Raw genomic sequence first — 24,550 nt, 5'->3', positions numbered from 1 at the left:
GTCCGACTCTTTGTGACCATATGAACTGCAGCCCGCCAGGCTCCTCTGTCCATGGAATTCTCCAGGCGAGAATACTGGAGTGGGTTGCCATACCCTCCTCCAGAGGATCTTCCTGACTCAGGGATCAAACGCAAGGCTCTTTTGTCTCTTGCATTGGCAGGCAGGTTCTTTACCACTAGCACCACCTGGGAAACCCATCAAGGAGGATAAGTATGAAGGAAGGCCATGTGTAACCTTCAGGAAACCATCATTTAAGCTGAAATACTCATTCACTCCATTCATTCATTCATAAATCGCTTATTGAACCATCACAGGTCCCAGGCACTGTGTTAGATGCTGGACAGTATTGTTTAATGACAGCAAGAAGATGGATAGTAACAATAGCAAGATCTGTGATGTGAAGGCAGTATTAACGTGTGTTGAGTGAGAATACTCAAGTTAGCCTGTGATGATGGAGTTAAGAGTGGAGTGACAAGAGACATCCATATGGAGAGGGTATTTAATCAAAATGATGACCACATTTCACCATGGTAATTTATTTTGAAGTTAATAGTTATTGAGATAAGTGGTTCTTAAATATTAGCATGCCTCAGAATCCCTTCAGTGGCTTGTTAAAACACTTTTTGATTTAGTACTTCTGGGGCGGGGGGTGGGTGGGGTCTGAAAATCGCCTTTCTGACAAACTTTCAGGTGATACAGATACTACTGATCTGGGCACCATACTTTGAGGATCACTGACCCAAATGACTAAATGAACAATTGTGCTGGATGGTGTTTCCAGACACACAATGTAAAGCAGAAGGAATTTAGCTGACCCATACAGACAGAATTTTTTTCTTTGCATTTTGATGGCTTAAAAACAATAGCTGCCACTTGAAATTTTTCATGTAACTTAATTTTTATTCTAAAAATTAAAGTTTTACTAAGATTTCATACCTAGCTTAGATGTTTGAACAACAGACAGTTGTTCTTATGTGGCAAAGATATGTTTGCTATGTGCTTGCCAAAATTATTTCCTTCCCTTCCTGGGCACACACACAAATCCACATTTTCTGACCCCTTTGCAGCTAGGTTAGACCATGTGACTGATTTCTGCCAACATGGAGAGTGGGAAGAGGGATGCAAAACCTTCTAGTCTTGGCCAAAACTTCTTCCTCTATCTGTCCTTCTTCTTTGGGTGGCACAGGATCTAGTGAGGGGACCAGGGGTCTGCTTAGCCACAAGATAAGAACCTGGGTTCCTGAGTCACCACTTGGAGAAGAGACACTCAGGATTGCCACTTAAGTGGGAAACTGTCTGGAGGGAGCTGAGAGGGTTTACCAAGTGAACCTGTAATGTGCTTTCATTGCATCATGAACCTGAAGTCAAGGGGCTCATTTCCATTTTGTGGCTTAGCCTGCCCTGATTAAGATGCTGTTCCTGGCACTAAGTAACACAAAACACACATTTATGAAGCAGAATGAATAGTCATTACAACTCTAATTTTTACCCTCTATGTTCAGTTTGTAAACGGCGTCTCACTATTCATTTATTGAACAAATACCTACCTAAAGATTATTGTATGCCAAGCATTGCAACGGTGAGCCAGAAAATAATGCTTTCCATGCCCTCATGGAATTTATAATCTTGTGAGTAACGGACATAAACAGTCAAACAAATATAAAATTCCAGGTGTTGTGAGTGGTATGAACACTGGAAACCTGGCACTATAAGATGTTTTTCCTAGGTAGGAATAAATGAATAAATATTGAGTACTTTTTAGGTGTAATTAACATTTGCATAAAAATGATTTAAAAGTATAGGTTTGGATGTGTTGAAGCAAAATATATGTAAATTTGGATATGAGCAAGAATCATAGGGTTAAATCTTTTCATTTAACAGTTTTAACTAATGAATGGGGTTTGCTCCATATTATAGTTATCTAAACTTTTAAAATGCGTAATTTTAAAATGCATAAAATTTTATATATGATAAAATATATAATGATGAGTGTGAAACTCTATCAGTTGTTAGCTGCTCAGAGACCTGTAAAAGTCTTTTACTCCCTTTGAAAATCATAATTTGCTACTTTTCTTTATTAACAATAAGTTCTTGGCATATTGGTACAAATTCCTGTTGAACCAGAGTTTCCCACCAAAGGCCTCATTCAATAAAACGTAAGTCTGATTGAATAACTAGATTGCCTGCTTAGAGCTTATCATTCTGGTAACGACTTTGGCTTTTCAAACTTTGTTTTTGCTTACCAAGTAAATGTTAAATTCTTAAAGAGATGGGAATACCAGACCAACTTACCTGTCTCCTGAGAAATCTGTATGCAGGTCAAGAAGCAACAGTTAGAACCAGACATGGAACAACAGACTGGTTCCAAATTGGGAAAGGAGTAGGTCAAGGCTGTATGTAGTCACCCTGCTTAACCTATATGCTGAGTACACTATGAGAAATACTGGGCTGGATGAAACAGAAGCTGGAATCAAGACTGCCTGGAGAAATATCAGTAACCTCAGATATGCAGATGACACCACCCTTAGGGCAGAAAGCGAAGAGGAACTGACGAGCCTCTTGATGAAAGAGGAGAGTGAAAAAGTTGGCTTAAAACTCAACATTCAGAAAACTAAGATCATGGCATCCGGTCCCATTACTTCACAGCAAACAGATGGGGAAACAATGGAAACAGTGAGAGACTTTATTTTGGGGTGCTCCAAAATCACTGCAGACGGTGACTGCAGCCATGAAATTAAAAGACGCTTGCTCCTTGGAAGGAAAGCTATGACCAACCTAGACAGCAGAGACATTACTTTGCTGACAAAGGTCTACCTAGTCAAAGGTATGGTTTTCTCAGTAGTCATGTATGCATGTTAGAGTTGGACCATAAAGAAGGCTGAACGCTGAAGAATTGATGCTTTTGAACTGTGGTGTTGGAGAAGACTCTTGAGAGTCCCTTGGACTACAAGGAGATCAAACCAGTCAATCCTAAAGGAAATCAGTCCTGAATATTCATTGGAAGGACTAATGCTGAAGCCAAAGCTCCAATCCTTTGGCTACCTGATGCAAAGAACTGACTCATTGGAAGACTCTGATGCTGAGAAAGATTGAAGGCAGGAGGAGAAGGGGACGACAGAGGATGAGATGGTTGGATGGCATCAATGACTCGATGGACATGAGTTTGAGCAAGCTCCAGGAGTTGGTGATAGAAAGGGAAGCCTGGCATGTGGCAGTCCACGGGGCTACAGAGTCGGACACGACTAAGTGACTGAACTGAAGTAAACGTTGGTTTCATTAAGCTCATACCCAAGATGAAAGAATTTTGAGTAGCTCAAGATTTGAACTGAGTAGTGTACACACAGTACATCAATATCTATACATATATTCTTCAGTTCTGTTTAAAAACTTGATTCTCATACTTCAAAGTGATAATCATTACATAAATTACTCATTACAAGTATGAGAAAAAAGACAAAGTATTCCTGCAGTTTGTACAAAAAAAATACCAGTTATTATTATTTTCACATAGGGAACACTTTTAGGCATTTTAAAAATCGAAGGGTCACAGCAGGGTGTCCACTGGATATCTAGACCATGCTTTGCCACCAAAATACCACATTACAGTTTGGACTGGAGTGAGAAGAATTTTATTAGGTTGATGCAAATATAATTGCGGTTTCAGGCTGTGAATTTTAAATCATCATAACTGGGCTCAAGCCCATCTTTATTAATGAAAATAGGAACCATTATAACCAACACATTTTTGCCAACAAGAAATAAGTTTGTTTATCCCTACAGTATCAAAATCCATACTTAGGGATTCGATGAACTCGTGGAAAGCATTTAGTGCCTTCTGCTGGCTCTGGAAGCATTTTCCCTGCAAAAAATTGTCGAGATGCTTGAAGAAGTGGTAGTCGGTTGATGAGAGGTCAGGTGAATATGGTGGATGATGCAAAACTTCATAACCCATTTGTTCAGCTTTTGAAGCACTGGTTGTGTGATGTGCAGTCAGGTGTTGTCATGGAGGAGAACTGGGCCCTTTCTGTTGATCAATGCCAGCTGCAGGTGTTGCAGCTTTTGGTGCATCTCATTGATTTGCTGAGCATACTTCTCAGATGTGTTGGTTTTGCTGGGATTCACAAAGCTGTAGTGGATTAGACCGGCAACAGACCACAAATCAGTGACCATAACCTTTTTTGGGTGCAAGTTTGGCTTTGGGAAGTACTTTGAAGCTTCTTCTCAGTCCAACCACTGAACTGGTCATCGCTGGTTCTCATATAAAATCCACTTTTTGTCACCTATCACAATCCGATAGAGAATAAGAGAAGAACCTAATGTAGAAAAAGAGAAGCCGACCGTTCAAAACGATGATGTTTTTCATTTTCAGTTAGCTCATGATGCACCCACTTCTTTTTTATTTTTTATTGGAGGCTAATTATTTTACAATATTATATTGGTTGGTTTTTGCATACACTGACATGAATCTGCCCCGGGTGTACATGAGTTCCCCCTCCTGAACCCCCCTCCCACCTCCCTACTCCCTTTATCCTCCCTCTGGGTCATCCCCGCACACCAGCCCCGAGCATCCTGTAACATGCGTTGACCCTGAACTGGTGATTCGTTTCACATATGGCAACATACACGTTTCAATGCCATTCTCCCAAATCATCCCACCCTCACCCCAGAGTCCCAAAGACTGTTCTATATACATCTGTGTCTCTTTTGCTGTCTCGTATACAGGGTTATCATTTGCATCTTTCTAAATACTTTGGCCACCTCATGCGACGAGTTGACTCACTGGAAAAGACTGATGCTGGGAAAGGTTGGGGGCGGGAGGAGAAGGGGACGGCCGAGAATGAGATGGCTGGATGGCATCACCGACTCGGTGGACATGAGTTTGAGTGAACTCCGGGAGTTGGTGATGGACAGGGAGGCCTGGCGTGCTGTGATTCATGGGGTCACAGACAGTCAGACACGACTGAGCGACTGAACTGAACTGAACTGACTGAAATTCCATATATATGCGTTAGTATATTGTACTGGTGTTTTTCTTTCTGGCTTACTTCACTCTGTATAATAGGCTCCAGTTTCATCCACCTCATTAGAACTGATTCAAATGTATTCTTTTTAATGGCTGAGTAATACTCCATTGTGTAAATGTACCACAGCTTTCTTATCCATTCGTTTGCAGATGGACATCTAAGTTGCTTCCATGTCCTGGCTATTATAAACAGTGCTGCAATGAACATTGGAGTACATGTGTCTCTTTCAATTCTGGTTTCCTCGGTGTGTATGCCCAGGAGTGCAATTGCTGGATCATATGGCAGTTCTATTTCCAGTTTTTTGAGGAATCTCCACACTGTTCTCCATAGTGGCTGTACTAGTTTGCATTCCCACCAACAGTGTAAGAGGGTTCCCTTCTCTCCACACCCTCTCCAGCATTTATTGCATGTAGACTTTTGGATAGCAGCCATTCTGACTGGTGTGAAATGGTATCTCATTGTGGTTTTGATTTGCATTTCTCTGATTATGAGGGATGTTGAGCATTTTTTCATGTGTTTGTTAGCCATCTTTATGTCTTCTTTGGAGAAATGTCTGTTTAGTTCTTTGGCCCATTTTTTGATTGGGCCATTTATTTTTCTGGAATTGAGCTGCAGGAGCTGCTTGTATATTTTGGGGATTAATCCTTTATCAGTTGCTTCATTTGCTATTATTTTCTCCCATTCTGAAGGCTGTCTTTTCACCTTGCTTATAGTTTCCTTTGCTGGATGCACCCACTTCTTGAGCGTTTCACCTTTCAAATTTGCTTCAAATGCTGAGCAACTATAGAATGGTTGATGTTCAGTTCTTGGACAACTTCTCATGTAGCTGTAAGCCTCTCATTGCTTATTGTCAACTTCCCATGGGCAGCCACTATGTTTATTTTCAGGCTTTTATCTACTTTGCAAAACTTCTTGAATCACCACTGCACTATACATTTGTAAGCAGTCCTGGGCCAAATGTGCTGCTGTGAGTTGTCGCTGAGAACTTGAATAGGAAAATCGCTTGAATTTGCTTTTTCTCTAACATCATTCCCATAGTTGAAATAAATATAAACAAGTAATAAGTCAGCCAAAACATTAAGCAAGAAATGTGCATTAAAATGATGTACAGTACAACCATATTTAAGAATGTATTCCAATATCAAATGGAAAATTTGCTGCTGCTGCTAAGTCACTTCAGTCGTATCCGACTCTGTGTGACCCCATAGACGGAAGCCCACCAGGCTCCCCCGTCCCTGGGATTCTCCAGGCAAGAACACTGGAGTGGGTTGCCATTTCCTTCTCCAATGTGTGAAAGTGAAAAGTGAAAGTGAAGTCGCTCAGTCGTGTCCGACCCTTAGCGACCCCACGGACTGCAGCCTACCAGGCTCCTCCATCCATGGGATTTTCCAGGCAATAGTACTGGAGTGGCTTGCCATTGCCTTCTCCGATGGAAAATTTAAACAATGCAAAAACCGCAATTGCGTTTGCACCAACCTAGTATTAATTGCCATTTTAGAGACATTACAGGGTTTTAAAGCAGCAGGTGCTGTGGAGATTTGATACAAACAACCCAGGTAAGGAAACTAACGTCCACAAAGGTAAAATGATTTGTTTATTACACTTAGTTTTGGTCCCGGACCTAGACCCCAGGTCTTATGAATCGGTTGCAGCTGTCTCTGTGCCAGTTTTTGCTCTACAGCTGAAGATAATGTGGATTATCTTTAGTTCTTTCAACTCTGCTTTCTCCACAGTCGGAGTGTTTAAATGGGATAGATTTAATACAGATCAAGTTGCCTTCAGCCTCCTAGGTTCTTTCTTTTCAGTCTTTTATCATCAGATTGGTGAGCTTCTGCTTTATTTAAAACACGCACTCGGAGTAACATCAAGGAGGAAGGTCGACACCCACTCAAACGCAATGGCTAGGGACACAGGACCGAGACACCACCATCCCCAGCTGTAAAAAGGTGAAGACTACCCACCTTCAGGTCCGGCGTCCAAGCGCCACGTGCAGGAGGAGGGGCCGCCTTCTGGTTGGCGCCCGGAGGAGCTCCGTCGCTCCAATCAGCGCAGGCCCGGCGGTGGAGAGGGGGCGCGCCCTGCAGGGGAGGGCGGGGCCAGAGACCTGTCCATCACCGAATCCGCGGGTGGCAGCACCTACCCCACCGAGGCACCTAGGCGAGACAGGGCGGGAGCGGGAAGGCCGCGGCGAGGGGGGAGGCGGGGCCAGACCGGTGGGAGCCAATCCGCCCGGCGGCGCCAGGGGGCGGGGGCGGGGTCACCGCGCGCGACCCAAACACACGGGTTCGGGCGCACCCTGGGGCCGCGCCGCTCCTTCGCCTTCCGGTGCGAGGGCCGCAGTACCTCCTTCCCTTCTGAGCACCCCCACCTCATGGTCCAGACCCTCCTCCCCCGCCCCTCCTGCTCTGGGGGAGCGCGGTGACGGTTGCCGGGAAGCGCGCGCTGCCCCTCCCTCTCCTCCTGCGTCCTGCCCTCCCGCGCCACCCGTTTTTCCTCCTCCTCAGTTAATAACAGCTGGGTGGCTGGGGGAGGAGGGAAGGTGGCCCCAGCGGAGTCTGGGCGGGCACCTCCCACTCACCCGCTAGCCGCCGTGGGAGCAGGAGGATGGCGGCGGTAGCGGCGGCCGCCCGGGAGGAGGCGGTGCCGAGAGCCCGGGCGCAGAGCGCAGCGGCGGCGGCAGAGAGCGGCAGCGGCCCGTCGCGGCGCCCCAGAACCGAAAGCAGCGGCAGCCGCGCAGCCACCTGAGCCGCCCCTCCCGCCGGAGCCAGCGATCGGCGCCCGCGGGCGCCGGGACCTCCTTCCTCTCCGCCTCCCCTCGTCTCCCGCGTCCCCAGACAGGCCGTCGATCTCGCTCGTCACCCCCTAGAAGAGCGCGGCGGGCGCCGACCGTCCCCGGGGCGCCGGGCGGCGGCGCTGGACGTGCGGGCTTCTTGCTGCGCCGGCCTCCGCGCCTCGGCCCTGCCCTCTCGCTCCCGCGCTCGCTCCCGCCCTCCCGGCGCTCCGGGCGCTGTGCGCGGGCCCGGCCCGGGGCAGGGCGGACATGGGCGCCAAGCAGAGCGGCCCGGCCGCTGCTAACGGCCGCACCCGCGCGTACTCGGGCTCGGATTTACCTTCCAGCAGCAGCAGCGGCGGAGGGGCCAACGGGACCGCGGGCGGCGGGGCGCGCGCCGCAGCCGCCGGGAGGTTTCCGGCTCAGGTGCCCAGCGCGCACCAGCCCAGCGCCTCCGGCGGCGCCGCGGCGGCCTCGGCGGCCCCGCGCAGCCGCTCCCTCGGCGGGGCCGTGGGGACCGTGGCGTCGGGGGCCCGGGCGGCGCAGTCCACCTTCAGCATCCCCAACAGTAGCAGCGGCCCGTACGGCTCGCAGGACTCGGTTCACAGCAGCCCGGAGGACGGCGGCAGCAGCGGCGGCAGGGACCGGCCGGCGAGCGGGGGTCCCGGAGGGCCGCGCCTTGTGATCGGCTCCTTACCAGCTCACCTCTCGCCGCACATGTTTGGAGGTACGGCCTCTTCCCTCTCTGCCTCCCGCGGGCGGCACGTGGGCCGCGGCTGCGGTTATTTTTACCCTTCTCCTTTTCTCCTTCAGCCCGAGCGCCGGGGGTTCGCCGCGCGGCCGGGCCGGGTCACCCCTCTTGGGAGTGGGAGAGGGAGAGAGCGCCTCTTAACTCCTGCAGCGCCGCTACCGCGGGACCTCAGTGTTTGGTTTTTGAACACCGCGTGCACCCTCCCTTCTTAGTGGCTCTCTCGTACAGAAAGCCCTTGTTTGCTCCCGGAGGTGAAGGGAGCAAATATTGTTTTAAAAACAAACGCAATAGCCCTGGTGCTTGTGGTTTTTAGTAGCAGGAAGTCAGGACCCGTTGCTAAATGTAGTTGTATCTGGTGACTCCAGTGGTGAGCAGTTTTTAAAGGCCAAAAGTCAGCGTCTCAAATGAACAGATGAGTGTTTGAAAAAGGAGCGAGTTACCGCTTTTGGAGTAACTTACTGTAGAACTGTAATTCTCATGTCTTGTGTCAGTAGTCCCACCTACTGTGTATGCTTTAACTGGGTGAATGTGTTAATGAAAAACATGTTTTTAACCTCAGTAAACTGCTACTTTAGATAAAGATTAATGTGAGTCCTGCTTAATTTGGACAGAGCATTAAAAAAATTGAGAACTGTTTAAGGAAAGAAACCAATAATCATTACAACTCTGCATACAAGATGCAGTAAAAGCCCAGGTGTTTTTGTAAAGCAGTGCTCGCTAGGATTCAAGAAAGACCCTGTGAAAAATGGAAATTTTAGTAGCAAAACGGTATGTCTTTTTGGATTGATAGAAACGGGAGCGGTACCCATGATCTGAGGGAAGCAAATTCGACCTATTCAGTTGTGTTTTATGGTTTTTACTTTCTTTCAGAACAGTTAATGGTAATGAATTAAGACACTCCCTTCCCAGTTAAAGAAGAGTAGAAGTTAAATCTGGTTAGAGATGCAGACAATAGAAGATAAACATTTCCATATCATTGCTTTCTTTACACATATCATGATATTACCTACAATTACAGTTGAGCATGGGTGAATAGTGAAAACACCATCTTCTCTATTTCTCTGCTTCCTTTACTCATGTTTGTAAATGTGAGCAGTTTGAGCAGGCAATTGGTAAAGTGAAATGTTCAATAATGTAATTGCTCTGAGGTTCTGTACTATCAATATTCACATTAGCACAAATTAAAAATGGGGGCGACATGCTTAGTTTCCCCCCTCTTTTTAATACCGCTTTGCATATTCAGACTATAAAACAATTCTTTAATCACCTTTATTTTAATTACTTGTTATAAAATAATTTTTCTTTGTAACTAAAAATACTGATTTTTCTTAAGATTGGTCCTTAAAAAAAAACCATTTCTTTTTGAGAAAAAGAACTAGTGCTGACTACTGTGATTTGTGATTCATAACTAACACAGCTGAAGGTCCTGTAGTACTACACGGAAGAATAACAAAAGACAGTTTCTTAAGAATGGGAGATTAGTGGCAAGAATAAAGGCTAAGCTGGTCCTAAAAAAATATATTTATCTTAAGATTAAAATTTGCATGTAGTTATGTCTAACAGCTTGCTAAAGGAAATAGGGAAAGGCTCATCAGATTAGTAATTTCTTTGGTATACTAATGGCTTAACTTTTTTTAAAGGACTTTTTTTTCTTTGAACAAAGTTTATCTGTATGGTTTAAAGTGTTTCATCTGGGGGCGGGGGCAAATAGTAGACACCTGTGCTATTCTTAGTGAAATAGCAGGTGAAGATCTAGTTGCTGAAAGTTGGAGAAGTAAAGCATTTATCTTTTTTTTTCTCTGAGTTGTTAGATTTGTGCACGTTAGCCATTTTTAGTGTTTTAGGGGTTAGCATGATTGGGGCCTAGTCGAAGCACAGTGACACTGAGAACTGTGGCAGTGTTTCCTCACCAAGTCTCTGTAAGAGAATGGAGCCCCAGTGTCTTAAAAGTATCTGTTGTGTGCAATTAGTTAACTGTGCATTTGGAATGTTTCTAGCTATGTATCATTCTTAGGAAATTTGAGAAAACTGGGATAATTTTGTGTTTGGTAGTTCAGATGAGGAACCCTTGTTGAGAAAACTTGGAAGAGAATCAGAGAAATTACCTGTTCTTTCTAAATGATAGGAACAGATCAAATCGCCAGTACCTTGAATCCTACTTAAGACTGGGAGATGGAATACACTTGAGAGGAGAGTGAAAAAACATCTTTGTAGCGGCGTTTGCTACAGATTTTTTTTACCTGTATTTCAGTAGTTGGGCTCGTTAGGGAAACTTAATAGGACCCTGTTTGTCATCATCCTGAGATTTAGGGAACCAGATGATAAATCTTTTTTTTTTTTTTTTAACTCCTTATTGAGTTTGTTACATATTGCTTCAGCTTTACATTTTTAATTTTTGGCCCCAAGGCATCTTAACTCCCTGACCAGGAACTGAACCTGCACCCTCTACATTGGAAGGCAAAGTCGTAACATCTGGACTGCCAGGGAAGTCTCTGAATCTTATTTTAAAAACTGGACTTCATTATTACTCCATGTTGACTTAATTTTTTAGTAATTTATTCAGTTAGAAATTGTGCAGATGTTTGGGCAAATAAAAAGGAACTCCATCTGAAAGTTGAGAGAAGGATTATTTCTAAATTAGTGGAAAATTATTTCTGTAATTTTATAAAACTTTAATTGATGTTTCTATTGTTACTGTTTCCTAATAGGAAAATATGGTACTAATCAGACACAAAATTATCTTTCCCTTATTGAAAAGGAAAATCTAAACAATATCACTTTAAAAAAATTTAGATGTTTGGCAGTTTGAATTGTTAACTAGTTCCATTGTAATGAATTACCAAATTAAATGAGGTTTTCTGTGTTGGTTTTATGTTTTGCTCTCTTTGGGACATGTATTTTGGCTGTATTTGCTCTTATTTAATTAAGAAATAGAAGAGAGGTACTTAATTTATATTTCAGTTTACAGAATTTTCCTAGAATTTCTTAGAACTGAGTTGTACATCAAAGTATGATTATAAAACATACAGGGATTTTTAGATCAAGTAGGTTTCTTTTTTTTATTCTTTTCAGAGTGCTGAGTTTAACAAAAGTTTTACAGTGAACAAAAGCCTTTTTTTGTTTAATCACCTTTGTTTTAAAACAGGTCTTTAAGGGAATTGTCTAATATTGAAGACTTGATGGTATCGTAGGATTTTCTTGGCTTTAGTGTATGTCTACATTTTTTTCACTATTAAGTTGCTAATGTTTGTAACATCAATTATGATGGATGGTAAAATAGTGTTTAATGATCCAGCAAGGATATCGAAGGTAAATTGAACTATTAAATTATGCCAGTCAATGGAGATCATTTCTAGAGAAATCACCTGGGGTCCTCATGTATCTCTGAGTCTGGAAGTGAGACAGAGAGATGAATTAATCTAGGCAATTTATTGATGGTACTGGGTTGCTTTTCGGAGAAGGCAATGGCAAGCCACTCCAGTACTCTTGCCTAGAAAATCGCATGGACAGGGGAGCCTGGTGGGTTGCAGTCCATGGGGTCGCTACTAGTCGGACACGACTGAGCGACGTCACTTTCACTTTTCACTTTCACACATTGGAGAAGAAAATGGCAACCCACTCCAATGTTCTTGCCTGGAGAATCTCAGGGATGGGGGAGCCTGGTTGGCTGCCGTCTATGGGGTCGCACAGAGTCGGACACGACTGAAGTGACTTAGCAGCAGCAGGGTTGCTTTTGGTCACCTCTTAATTGATTGGCTTAAATTTGGGTATGTGATTGTAATACAGGTGCCTCCTGTTACTTAGGAACAATTGCTTCCTTTTATTGAAGTTTGTCATTGCTTAAAACTGAGTATGTTAAAGTTTGTAGTTCTAGGCCAACTTCTCAATCTTCAGAACGGATGTGGGTTTTCAGGTGTTAGATTATCTGCATTAATTAACTGTGTTGAATTATGCTCAGTCACTATTACCAGTATTTAGTGCCGGAATGTTTGAATTGGGGATATTGTGATTAATCTGCTTTCTATTCCTTAATGTTCTTTTATTCAGTTGAAAACTTACGGGGTGGTAGAAATGTCTGCTTCAGAAAAATGAGTAATTAACCACCATCCTGTCACCCATCTCCTCCCCCATCCACCCCCCAAAAATCAAGAACTCTTGTGGTTAATTTTTCTTATTTGTAATCTCGCAAAGTGCTTAAACACTGTAGATACTTTGTTATGCTAAAGTATGGGCTCCATCATGGAAGTTTCTGCTTTGGGAATATTTTGAGTTTTCTTGCCTGCAGGGTGGAGCTGGTGCCGAAGGGAGGAGTGGTTTGTGTTGCAGTGGGCACCATCTGATAAGAGAGCAGCTGCCTGACCTAAGTACTTTTGATGCTTTGCTGACTGCAAAGCCAGTACAAGCTCTGTTATTTTACTAACAGGTAGTGTCTTCAGCAAGTCCCCCAGTCCTCTCCAATTGGATTACTTTGCCTGGTGACCACTTATTTATTTTCTGGTTACCAATACCACTAATTAGTTGTCAGTTTTTATAGGAATTGTGTTAAGGTTATACTTACTATGTATTCTGGGTATCTGCACAATTGTGTATATTAGGAAATAGGTTAAAAAAGAAGTATAGGAACTGCTATATGTAGCAAAATACTTTCTAATTAATTTTACATATATGTATATACTTGGTGTTATTAATTAAATTGTTCTGCACTTATTGAAGTGTTTAGAAATTGGAACAAACATGCCCTTTGTATGAACAGAGTTCAGAAATAGCTTAGGTTATGATTATATTCAGTTGCAGGTAGTTTTCTATGCTGCTTATTAAATACTACAGTTCATTTCCTCATGGTTATTAAGCTGTTGGCAGCTTGCTTCTTCAAAGCCAGCAAAGGAGAGACTCTCAAGATGGGCCGGTGCTACACTCTTATGTAAATATGTACACGTAATCACACTCAGCCCATGGCCCTTGCTGCGTTCCATTGGTTATAAACAAGTCACAGGTCCTGCTTATACTCAAAGGGGAGGGAATGACAGAAAGGTGTAAGTATCAGGAGGCAGGAATTATGTGTACCCACACTGATTATAGCTTTAGGTTAACCAGCTGAACACGCAACTGTTCTAACGATATTTTTGAATTTACTGTTTACTTTGAAGAAGTTCTAATAGTGTAGATGCTAAGTATTGCTTTAATAAATGTGAATCGAGCCCTTTCTAGAGGCTGGCCGTTGTAGTTGTCAGGGTTACAAACATGGGGCTTGTTCTTACTCAGAGCTCAGTTGAATTTGAAATGGTTATACACTTGAGTTCTCTAAGATAGAACTGATAGAGTTGGGAACTGGGGTGTGTGGTGATATCATTAACCAATATTAAAAATAAAGAATAAAATAATAAGTTTTAGGAAATGATAATGAGTCCTTTCAGGCTTGTTAAATTTTGAGGATTTCTATCTAGAAGCATCTTTTAAGCATTTGGAAATATGTCTCCAATTTAGGACATTACAAAAAAAAAGTTGAGAAATTATCAATTTGCATATTATAAAGGAAGCTGAACAGTGGTTAAGATTACTGAGGGATGGATACAAATTGAGGCGCAAGCATAGAATCCTGGGGAGCAAGAATTTTAAGAGGCAGAGCAGGAGGCCAGTGATTACAATTAAAACACAAGGAAAAGAAGTTGTTTAAAATGTTTTTATTATTAAAATAATATGTGTTCATTAGAGAAAGCTATAATGTGGAAAATACAGAAAGGCACATACAAGAAATTGCAAATCACTTGTAATATCACCATGGGAAATAACCAGAATAAAATGTTGATGTCTATTTTTCTCATATGTTTTAGATAGAAAATTTGGAGGTCATTCTTGTATATTCTTTTTGATTTTTAAATCTTTTGGATGTTCTAATATAAGATTTTAAAGCTACAGATTTCCCCCCAAGAATTGCTTTAGCTGAATGCCACAATTTTTGAAGTGTTTTGTTAACATTCAGTTAAAAATATTATGTATTTTCCCTTGTGATTTCTTTTTTGATGCGTTGGTTACATATTCTTTGATAAAATGCTCTTTCTGCTTAATCAGTTTCTTCTATCATGTTAAAATTTTTATAGCATTGTTTTTAATGACTGCCCTGTATTCCAGAGCTCATTCAATAAATATTTGATGAAGACCTACTTTGCCTTGCACTGTCCTAATGATATAGAAGTGGAGAAATCTCCACACTGTCATAGGCCTTATATTATACTTGGGGGAGACAGTAAGCAAGTAAAATATCAATATACAGTGTTTCAGAGGGTTTTGAATGTGATGGAGAAAAATGGGAGTGGAAAGGTAGAGATCGTGGAGTATAGACTTGTTTTTATTTTAAATAGGGTTTTAGGGATAACTTCTCTGATAAGGTGTCATTCAAGCAGAAACTAAAACAAGCCATGAAGAGTCTCTAGGGGAATAGCAGACGCAGGGAGAAGGAACAGTAACTAGAAAGGTGCTTAGGTGTGATTGTAATGAACGTACCTGGTGTGTTCTGGGAACAGTTATGACACCAGTGGAGTTGGAGTGCAAGGGCTTGTAGATAAGGACTGGGAGGGGCATGAACTGCCTTACAACCATTGATGTGGTTTTTACAGTTTTGTTTTAGAGAGAGATGGGGAGGCATTGCAGAGTTTTTTTGGGGAGGAGATTGACATAACCTGACTTAGGCTTTTAAAAGATTGCTATGGGCACCATGTGGGAGTAGACCTTAGAGAGCAAGAGTCAAGCAAAGGCGCAAAACCCTTGGCAAGAGATAAGTGACTTGGACAGAGTCGTGTCACTGAAGTTGGTGAAGAGTTGCTAGACTCTGGATATCTAGCTCTTTGAAAGAGGAGTCAACTAGATAAGATGTAGAGGATTTATATTCAGCCAACCCTTGAATGTCATGGGGGTTTGGGGTGCAGGTGCTCTGGGCAGTCCAGTTTAATTTGTAGCCCTTCTCTGAAATTGCCATTCCTCTGTATCCGTGGTTAGGAATGGAGGACTCAACAAAACTGCAGATGGTGTGTTGTCATTGTTCAGTCACTAAGTCATGTCTGACTCTCTTCCACACAGTAGAATGCAGCATGCTGGGTTCCTCTGTCCTTCTCTAACTCTTGGAGTTTGCTAGAATTCATGGTGTACTGGAGTATTTACTATTGAAAAAAGTCCACGTGGTTGACCTCCACAGTTCTAACTTGTATTGTTCAAGGGTCAACTGTAGTTTGTGTGCAGTTTGGTACTTTCAAATTATTAGGAAGAGTCCTACAATAACTCACAGACTCAAAGGACCAAGTTCAGGAACCAGCATCTGTGGAGCTGAAATTGAGAAATTCTGTATGTGCATGCATAGTTTAGTTGCGTCTGACTCTTGTGACCCCATGGACTGCAGCATGCCAGGCCTCCCTGTCCATCACCAACTCCTGGAGTTTACTCACACTCATGTCTGTTGAGTTGGTGATGCCATCCAACCATCTTATCCTCTGCCTTCCCCTTTTCCTCCTGCTTTCAGTCTTTCCCAGCATCAGGGTCTTTTCCAATGAGTCAGCTCTTCACATCAGGTGGCCAAAGTATTGGAGTTTCAGCTTCAGCATCAGTCCTTCCAATGAATGTTCAGGACTGATTTCCTTTAGGATGGACTGGTTGGATCTCCTTGCAGTCCAAGGGACTCTCAACAGTCTTTCTACACCAACACCTCAGAGAAGTCGTCTTCTCTAGCACCACAGTTCAAAGGCATCAGTTCTTCAGCACCCAGCTCTCTTTATAGTCCAACTCTTACATCCACACACGACTACTGGAAAAACCATAGCTTTGACTAGACGGACCTTTGTTGGCAAAATAATGTCTCTGCTTTTTAATAAGCTGTCTAGGTTGGTCATACCTTTTCCTCCAAGGAGCGAGCATCTTTTAATTTCATGGCTGCAGTCACCATCTGCAGTGATTTTGGAGCCCCCCCCCCCAAAATAAAGTTTGTCACCGTTTCCATTGTTTCTCCATCTGTTTGCCATGAAGTGATGGGACCAGATGCCATGATGTTAGTTTTCTGGATGTTGAGTTTTAAGCCAGCCTTTTCACTCTCCTCTTTCACTTTCATCAAGAGGCTGTTTAGTTCCTCTTCGCTTTCTGCCATAAGGGTGGTATCATCTGCGTATCTGAGGTTATTGGTATTTCTCCCGGCAATCTTGATTCCAGCTTTGCTTCATCCAGCCCAGCGTTCCTCATGATGTGCTCTGCATGCACACCCACACCCTAGTTTTCATTTTGCTTGTTACCTAGTTTTATCCTCTTATATTGTGTGTAGCTTTATTTAAGGTGATGGCCTATTGGCTAGAGGTTACTTCTATCTACATGTCATCTGAGTGGCCTGAAGGGAATGTAGCAGGAGGACTCTGATTTAAGTTGTGTGCCTATCCACACATCAGTCACCGAAGTGAAGGAGATGGAATGCACTCTCAGAATGAGATGGCTGTGTTCTGTTATCATGGGGAGGAGTTTGGGTTTTTGGAGTCAGACTGCCTGGGTTGAGTCCATCCACCCTGTGTGACCTTAAGTTATTTAACTGCCCCATACCTTAGTTTTTTCACCTCTAAAATCAGGATAAAAATAAATCTTGCTTTGTGGTATTGTGAGGTTTAACCCAATTATCTTTTTATTTTTAACATTTGAACTGCTATCAAAAATTAAAACATTCAAGACTCATATCCCTCTTCTCATTCTCACCCTCTTCAGGAAGACCATGTCCTTTTCTCAGCTTCTCAGATTTTGAAAAAAAAAATCCAAATATTTAGTTTTATGTATGTGTTTTCTGTTCCCATGAATCTCCCTTGAATATCTGGATTAAGCTTTACAGCACATGTACTGTGTTAATCAGAAGGTAAAACTTTGTAAATTCAGTGTTTTCAAGTACATTTTGTATTTGCGAACACAACTAATGATCACTAAAATTATTGTGTATTTAAATCATATATAAAAATTTACTGCTCCAGAGAGATGTTATATTTTTACTTGTGTAAAGTAAATATATGTAAACTGAATTGTTGAGCCAAAGAAGATAGGTATAATGTGGACTATACAAATGTGGCAATCATAAAATTGTCTTACAAATAAAATTATTCTGTACTTAATAGTTGTTTTTTCATAAGCATTTGAAGTGCTACAAACATTGTTGATCAGTTTGAGTATATTTTGTGGGTGATTGGAGATGGTTGAGGGAGATGGTTGGTGAGAAGTTAAAGCAGGTCAGTTCTTTTAAATATATGCTGCTTCTCCAGGGAAGTATCTGAAAAACTTAGCGTTTTTATGCTGTATGATTTACTGCATCTCAGGCAACCTGGATGACATGGCATTTGATAAAGGAGCTTGCTGCTTTGCTGGTGTTTTGGCGTGCTCTGGTCTAAGACCTCTAAGGTCTTGATTTGGAATTTTTCAGATTTCCTGTCTATTATAACACATCTTCAGAAGCAGTGCATCTTCTAAAGCAGTGCATCTGGTCACCTTTAAATCTCAGTTAATTCCCACATTTCACTCTTTCCACCATCTTGCCATGTAAGGAATTGTTCAGAGGAATGTCATTACTTTCCTAAGAGAAAATTTAAATGAGGGATACTTAATATTGTAGACCACTTTTAGTGTCCCTTTAAATATAGAACTAATATTGTTTTATGTGGTAATTTGTGGATTAGAAAAGTGACTTCACAAGCACTAACTCATTTGCATTTCATAAATATAGAGTAATTTCTTTGGTTATTTGGAGATGAACATCAGAAGTTAAATGAATTAAAATTCTGCGTTTGTTGTATTTTTACTTATTCCCAGGTGGCTCAGTGGTAAAGAATCCGCCTCCCAATGCAGGAGACACAAGAGACATGGGTTCAATTCCTAGGTCAGGAAGATCCCCTGGAGTAGGAAATGGAAACCCACTCCAGAATTTATGCTTGAAAAATCTCCTGGACAGAGGAGTCTGGTGGGCTACAGTCCATAGGGTTTCAGAGAGTCAAACACAAGTGACTGGACATGCATTTCATATGTTGCAATGCACAGATCCTAATTTACATTTTAAAGAGTTTTGACAAATAGATTTGACAATACACTGTGTAACCAACACATTGTCAAAAGTAGGAAACACTCTCTTCATCCCCAAAAGTTCTCTTACACTCCTTCCAAGTCATTCCCACGGTACTTCTTAGAGATGATTAATATTACCGGTTTCTTTTATCATAGATTATCGTATCATCTATTATATCATCTGTTATCATAGATTAAATAGTTGGATGGTATCACCACTCAGTGGACATGAATTTGAGTAAGCTCCAGGAAAATAATGGACAGGGAAGCCTGGCATGCTGCAGTTCATGGGATTGCAAAGAGTCAGACATGACTTCACAGCTGAACAACAACGTTATCATACATTAGTTTTGTCTCTTCTTGAATTTAATGGAGTCATAATAACAGTTCTTCATGTTGAGGGTTTGGTGTAGTTGTAAAGTTAAAAATAGACATTGGAAAGGTTAATTAAATTTTTTCTTTCTGCTCCCATTTTTTCTGTCCCTTTATGCCACTCCCTCCCTGTAGTAACACTGTCCTCTAATGTGTGGACACTAAGGCTGAGAATACCCACAATGTTTAATCAGTTATAGATTTATAGTAGGATACTTGAGTGTGTAAATACCTCAAATAAAGGAGAAATTTAATTTTAAAATTAATGCTTAAATTTATCCTTAAACTTTATCAACTCTTTAATCTTAAATTATCTGATTGGAAAATGTTTTGAATGATACTAAATGTTTTAGATGGTATTCAGTATATCAAAGTGGGATATATTGGTTAATTGTTTCTTTAAATTGTCAGTTCTTAGGAAAAAAACAGCATTCAGGAAGCTTTGTTATTTGGATCAGTGCTTCTAAAAATGGGAGAAATGTATTGTCCAAGGAATGTAGAGAAGTGATTGAATAAAGATGAAAGAGTTAGTTATTTCCTATGTTTTTGGTTTAGTTTAAATCTTTTAAAAATTAAGTAGACAGTAGCTAGACATCTAATTTTCTTTCTTAAGTTTTCTGTTTTTGTATATAAATCAGGAAGTATAAGTGAGTCAGAGATCCTAAGTTTTGTGTGCAACTTAACTGTAATCCACAGTAACAGCTAGTTAGTAGAAATTCCAGTCTTGTGCAAGAAGAACCAGAAAAAGGAGTTCTTAAGGCTGTTTGTCACAGTGAGCCAGACTGTACTGAATCTTGAATATGGATTCTGTATTCACCAAGGATGAGAACAAGAGAAGAATCTACTGATTTTTTATATGATGCATGTATCAAGCTACATGAACTGAGAAAGGTGACTAGGAAGACAGAACCTCAGCCTGGAGATTCCTTTAGTGTCTATGGAGAAGAGTGTTCTTAAAAAGCTAGTACAAAGGGCCTAACTAAAATTCTTAAAAGCAATCTGGGACATGGTTAGCTGCATCCACTTCTGATGAATTAGATATTTTTGGAAGGGTCATTGGTTATGGTGAGAACAAATTCTACCTTGAGGTCAATAAAGCTTGTTTTATGACCTTCATCTTTCATTTTCTTGGGCTTCAGTTTCCAGGACAGACTAAGGAGTAATGAAGCTTAAGAAAACAACTGTGTCTGTGCCTTGGCATTGAATATACTGATGCAGACAATTCCCATTTTTACAAATTCCAAAAGGGTAATTAAATTTGCGGTATAAGAACAAATGATTAGGACTGCAGCCTAGAGGCCTATCCTCTTGCAGGTTAGTGCACTAAAGAGTCATAATGATACTTGTAGAAAGGCGCATGCTGTTGCTTGTTCAGAGAAGGAGGTGGTTTCACTTTTTTCAGAGGGGGTGGTAAACTAGCTCTGTCAGCATTATTCCTTGGTGTTCCGAAAGCTGTCTTCCTCTTTCAGAGTCAAGAGCTCTAGAGGAATTTGAGAAATCTGACAAGCTTACGCCACAGAAAATTGAGGTCCTTTGGGGACCAAATTGTCTGTCATTTCATTGATATTATTCTTGCTTTTGCTATGTATCCAACATACTTAAGCTTTATAATGTGGCAAGCACTAGAAAAAGTATTTCTTATATTACGAAAGTGTGACAGTGAACTTTTATAAGCCAATGCACAGGACTTAGAGATATCTTTTGTGCTTAGCTGGCTTTAAAATTGAGTATGGAAGAAACCTAAACTCCTCTCCTTGAGAGTTTAATCATATTAAAACACTGGTCCTGTAAGATTCTCCCAGAAGAGAGAGTTATAAATACCACTGACACTTTGGTACATCTCTTTATACATGTATGTATGTTCACACCAATTACTTTTGCTTTCTTTTTTATCCCCCACACCTTTACCTGCCAGATAAACTGATTTCATGTTTATTTTCTGAACCTTTGTGCTAGGCATGGATATAACATATACACATATATAGGAATTTTGTGGTTTTATAAAAGTGGATTGTATTATGAATACTTTTCTGCATCTTGTTTTTTTTTCATTTAAAACACTTTGAGAATTCCTCAAGTAATATACTTAAGATTCTTTTAATGACTGCAAGATATTTCACAGTCACCATGTTGGATAAATTATTGAGCTTTTTTTTTTTAACTACTACAAACAAATGAAAATCATTGTGCCTATGTTCTTTGTATATTGATGTTATCCCTAGGATAAATTACCAGATAGAGATTGATGGATCAAAGCGTAATTTTTAGAAGTCATTTTATTGTGTAATATATTTTACATGCAGAAAAATATGTAAAATTGTATGCATCTTTCAAGACTAATAAAGTGAGTCCTTACCGCCACCCATGACCAAGAAGTGAATGGTTCAGTGTTTATTAGAATCTCCCTCTGTGGTCTTCTGTTGTATTATACTTGCCTCTGAGAAAAATATTTTTCTTATCTTTCTTTATGGCTTCATCGCTAAGTTATGCATCTCTAAAACATAAGCATCCTCAAATAATAGACTTTGTCATGAATAACATGTAAATGGAGTCATTCTAATAGATGACTTTATTTACAGCTCATCCATGTTACTATTTGTAGCTGTAGCTTATTCATCTTTATTGATACATTGTATTCCATTGAATGAATATCCCACAATTTATTCATTTTAATTGTTGATGGATTTGGTGGTGTTTCTGATTTTGCATTATTATAAAAATGCTGCTGTGAACATTTTTATTCATGACTCCTTTTGCACACGTTCTCAAGTACTTTGGGACAGTGGTCATTAAACCTTTTTGCTTTTTTATCTCCTAAATTTAAAAAAATTGAAGTATAGTTTATTTCCAGTGAAGGTACAGCAAAGTGACTTAGTTATACACACACACACACACACACACATATACTTTTTCAGATTCTTTTCCTTCATAGTTTATTACTTGATACTTGATATAGTTCCCTGTATACAATAGAACCTTATCTGTCTTATTCAATATATATAGAGTTTGTATTTGCTAATCTCAAACTCCTAATTTATCCCTCCTCCCCTGCTTTCCCCTTGTAACCATGAATATATTTTCTTTGTGAGTCTGTTTCTGTTTTGTAAATAAGTTTGCTCGTATCATACTTTGGATTCCACATGTAAGTGATACATTTGATTTCACTTAGTATAATCTCTAGGTCCATCCATGTTGCTGCAAATATTTAATTTTTTGTAGCCAAGTAGTATTGCTTCGTGTGTATGTGTTTGTATGTGTGTATATATACACCACGTCATCTTTATCCATTCATCTATCGATGAACGTTTAGGTTGCTCCCATGTCTTGGCTATTGTAAATAGTGCTACTGTGAATCTTGTGGTGCAGGTACCTTTTTCAGTTAGAGTTTTCTCTGGGTGTATATCTAGGAGCAGGAGTGTTGGATCATACGGTTACTTTAGTTTTTTAAGAAATCTCTATGCTGTTTCCCATAGTGCCTCACCAGTTTATAACCCTGCCAGCAGTGCAGGAGAGTTCCTGTTTCTCTGCATCCTCTCCAGCATTTATTATTTGTAGACTTCTTAATGGGGGCCGATCTTACTGGTGTGAGGTGATACTTGATTATGGTTTTGATTTACATTTCTTTAATAATTAGCAGTGTGCATCTTTTTGTGCGCTATTGACCATTTGTATGTCGTCTTTGGAGAAATTCCTGTTTAGGTCTTTTACTTGTTTTTTGATCCCCAAATACTTTTTTAAACTATCTACCTCTTTGTACATTTTTAAGTTGACATCTAACTTTTTTATCATAATGTTTAAACAGTTGTAAGGGATATAATTTCAGGAATATTAAAAATATTGATGTTTTAAAATACTAATATCACTGATTTAAATATATCCAATGGAATATAAATATAATATCCTAGTGTCTTGAGATTTGCCTGCATCCTTTATAACATTCATGAAGAGGCTAGTCTTTAATTGTTGGAAATTTTACATTGTTCCTTTTTTACCTTGAAATAGTATTTGTATTTTATTTCCACCACAGAATTTTGCACCAGAGAACCATACTTTTGTTTTTGAGTCTTCACTGATCATTTTATCATACTCCTCTTCATGTATTTATTTATACACACACTCACATGCACGCGTGCATATTATTTAGTACTGGTACATAAAACAATATATTTTAAATATAATTTAAATGTCATTAAACATTTTGTTGGCCATCACTCTAGATATTAAACATTGCAGCTGATGATAATATCAGTTCTGTTCAGTCACTCAGTCATGTCCGACTCTTTGCGACTCCATGGATTGCAGCACACCAGGCCTCCCTGTCCATCGCCAACTCCCAGAGCTTGCTCAAACTCATGTCCATCGAGTCAGTGTCCATCCAACCATTCATCTTCTGTCATCCCCTTCCCCTCCTTCCTTTAACCTTTCCCAGCATCAGGGTCTTTTCAAATGAGTCAGCCCTTCATATCAGGTGGCCAAAGTATTGGAATTTCAGCTTCAGCATCAGTCCTTCCAATGAATATTCAGGACCATTTTCCTTTAGGATGGACTGGTTGAATCTCCTTGTAGTTCAAGGGACTCGAGTCTTCTCCAACACCACAGTTCAAAAGCATCAGTTCTTCGGTGCTTAGCTTTCTTTATGGTCCAGCTCTCAAATGCATACATGACTGCTGGAAAAACCATAGCTTTGACATAGCTTTAGATGAATCTTTGTCGGCAGTGTCTCTGCTTTTTAATATACTGTCTAGGTTTGTCATAGCTTTTCTTCCAGGGGCAAGCATCTTTTAATTTCACAGCTGCAGTCACCATCTTCAGTGACTTTGGAGCCCCCCAGAATAAAGTCTCTCACAGTCTCCATTGTTTCCCCATCTATTTGCTATGAAGTGATGGGACTAGATGCCATGATCTTCGTTTTTTGAATGTTGAGTTTTAAGGCAGCTTTCACTTCTGTTTCACTTTCATCAAGAGGCTGTTTAGTTCTTCTTCGCTTTCTGCTGTAAGGGTGGTGTCATCTGCATATCTGAGGTTATTGATATTTCTCCCGGCAATCTTGATTCCAGTTTGTGCTTCAACCAGCCCAGCATTTCATATGATGTACTCTGCATTTAAGTTAAATAAGCAGGGTGACAATATACAGCCTTGATGTACTCCTTTCAAATTTGGAACCAGTCTGTTGTTCCATGTCCAGTTGTAGCTGTTGCTTCTTGACCTGTATACAGATTTCTCAGGAGGCAGGTTAGGTGGTCTGGTATTCCCATCTCTCTAAGAATTTTCCACAGTTTGTTGTGATCCACAGTCAAAGGCTTTGGCATAATCAATAAAGCAGAAATAGATGTTTTTCTGGAACTCTCTTGCTTTTTCAATGATCCAATGTAAGTTGGCAATTTGATCTCTGATTCCTCTGCCTTTTCTAAAACCTGCTTGAACATCTGGGTGTTCTTGGTTCACATACTCTTGAAGTCTCGTTTCGAGAATTTTGAGCATTACTTTGCAAGAGTCTGAGATGAGTGTAATTGTGCAGTAGTTTGAGCATTCTTTGGCATTGCCTTTCTTTGGGATTGGAATGAAGACTGA

The 24,550-nt window shown here is 40.8% G+C and overlaps 1 protein-coding gene and 1 long non-coding RNA gene across 2 annotated transcripts in view; one reads left to right on the top strand and one right to left on the bottom strand.

Moving 5' to 3' along the window:
• Positions 1 to 5,416: 5,416 nt before the first annotated feature.
• On the bottom strand, positions 5,417 to 7,870 carry LOC148778355 (uncharacterized). The gene is made up of 3 exons (XR_016037042.1): positions 7,603 to 7,870; positions 6,986 to 7,102; positions 5,417 to 6,044 (listed from the first exon to the last, which is right to left on the bottom strand). It is a non-coding gene; the product is annotated as an uncharacterized LOC148778355 (long non-coding RNA).
• Positions 7,871 to 7,932: 62 nt separating this feature from the next.
• The window catches only part of ZNRF2 (zinc and ring finger 2), an 87,042-nt gene continuing 70,424 nt past the window's right edge, over positions 7,933 to 24,550 (top strand). Inside the window, exon 1 of the mRNA XM_055420938.2 lies at positions 7,933 to 8,521. Coding sequence (XP_055276913.1) covers positions 8,065 to 8,521 — 457 coding nt within the window. The 5' untranslated portion in view covers positions 7,933 to 8,064. The remainder of the gene's footprint in view (positions 8,522 to 24,550) is intronic.

The sequence above is a fragment of the Moschus berezovskii genome, chromosome 3 (genome assembly GCF_049115385.1).
Source record: "Moschus berezovskii isolate FMDL1 chromosome 3, NW_MosBer_1.0, whole genome shotgun sequence".
In the NCBI taxonomy this organism is placed as follows: domain Eukaryota; kingdom Metazoa; phylum Chordata; class Mammalia; order Artiodactyla; family Moschidae; genus Moschus; species Moschus berezovskii.
The sequence above is the reverse complement of the archived record's forward strand: the minus strand, read 5'-3'. Positions and strand labels throughout refer to the sequence as shown.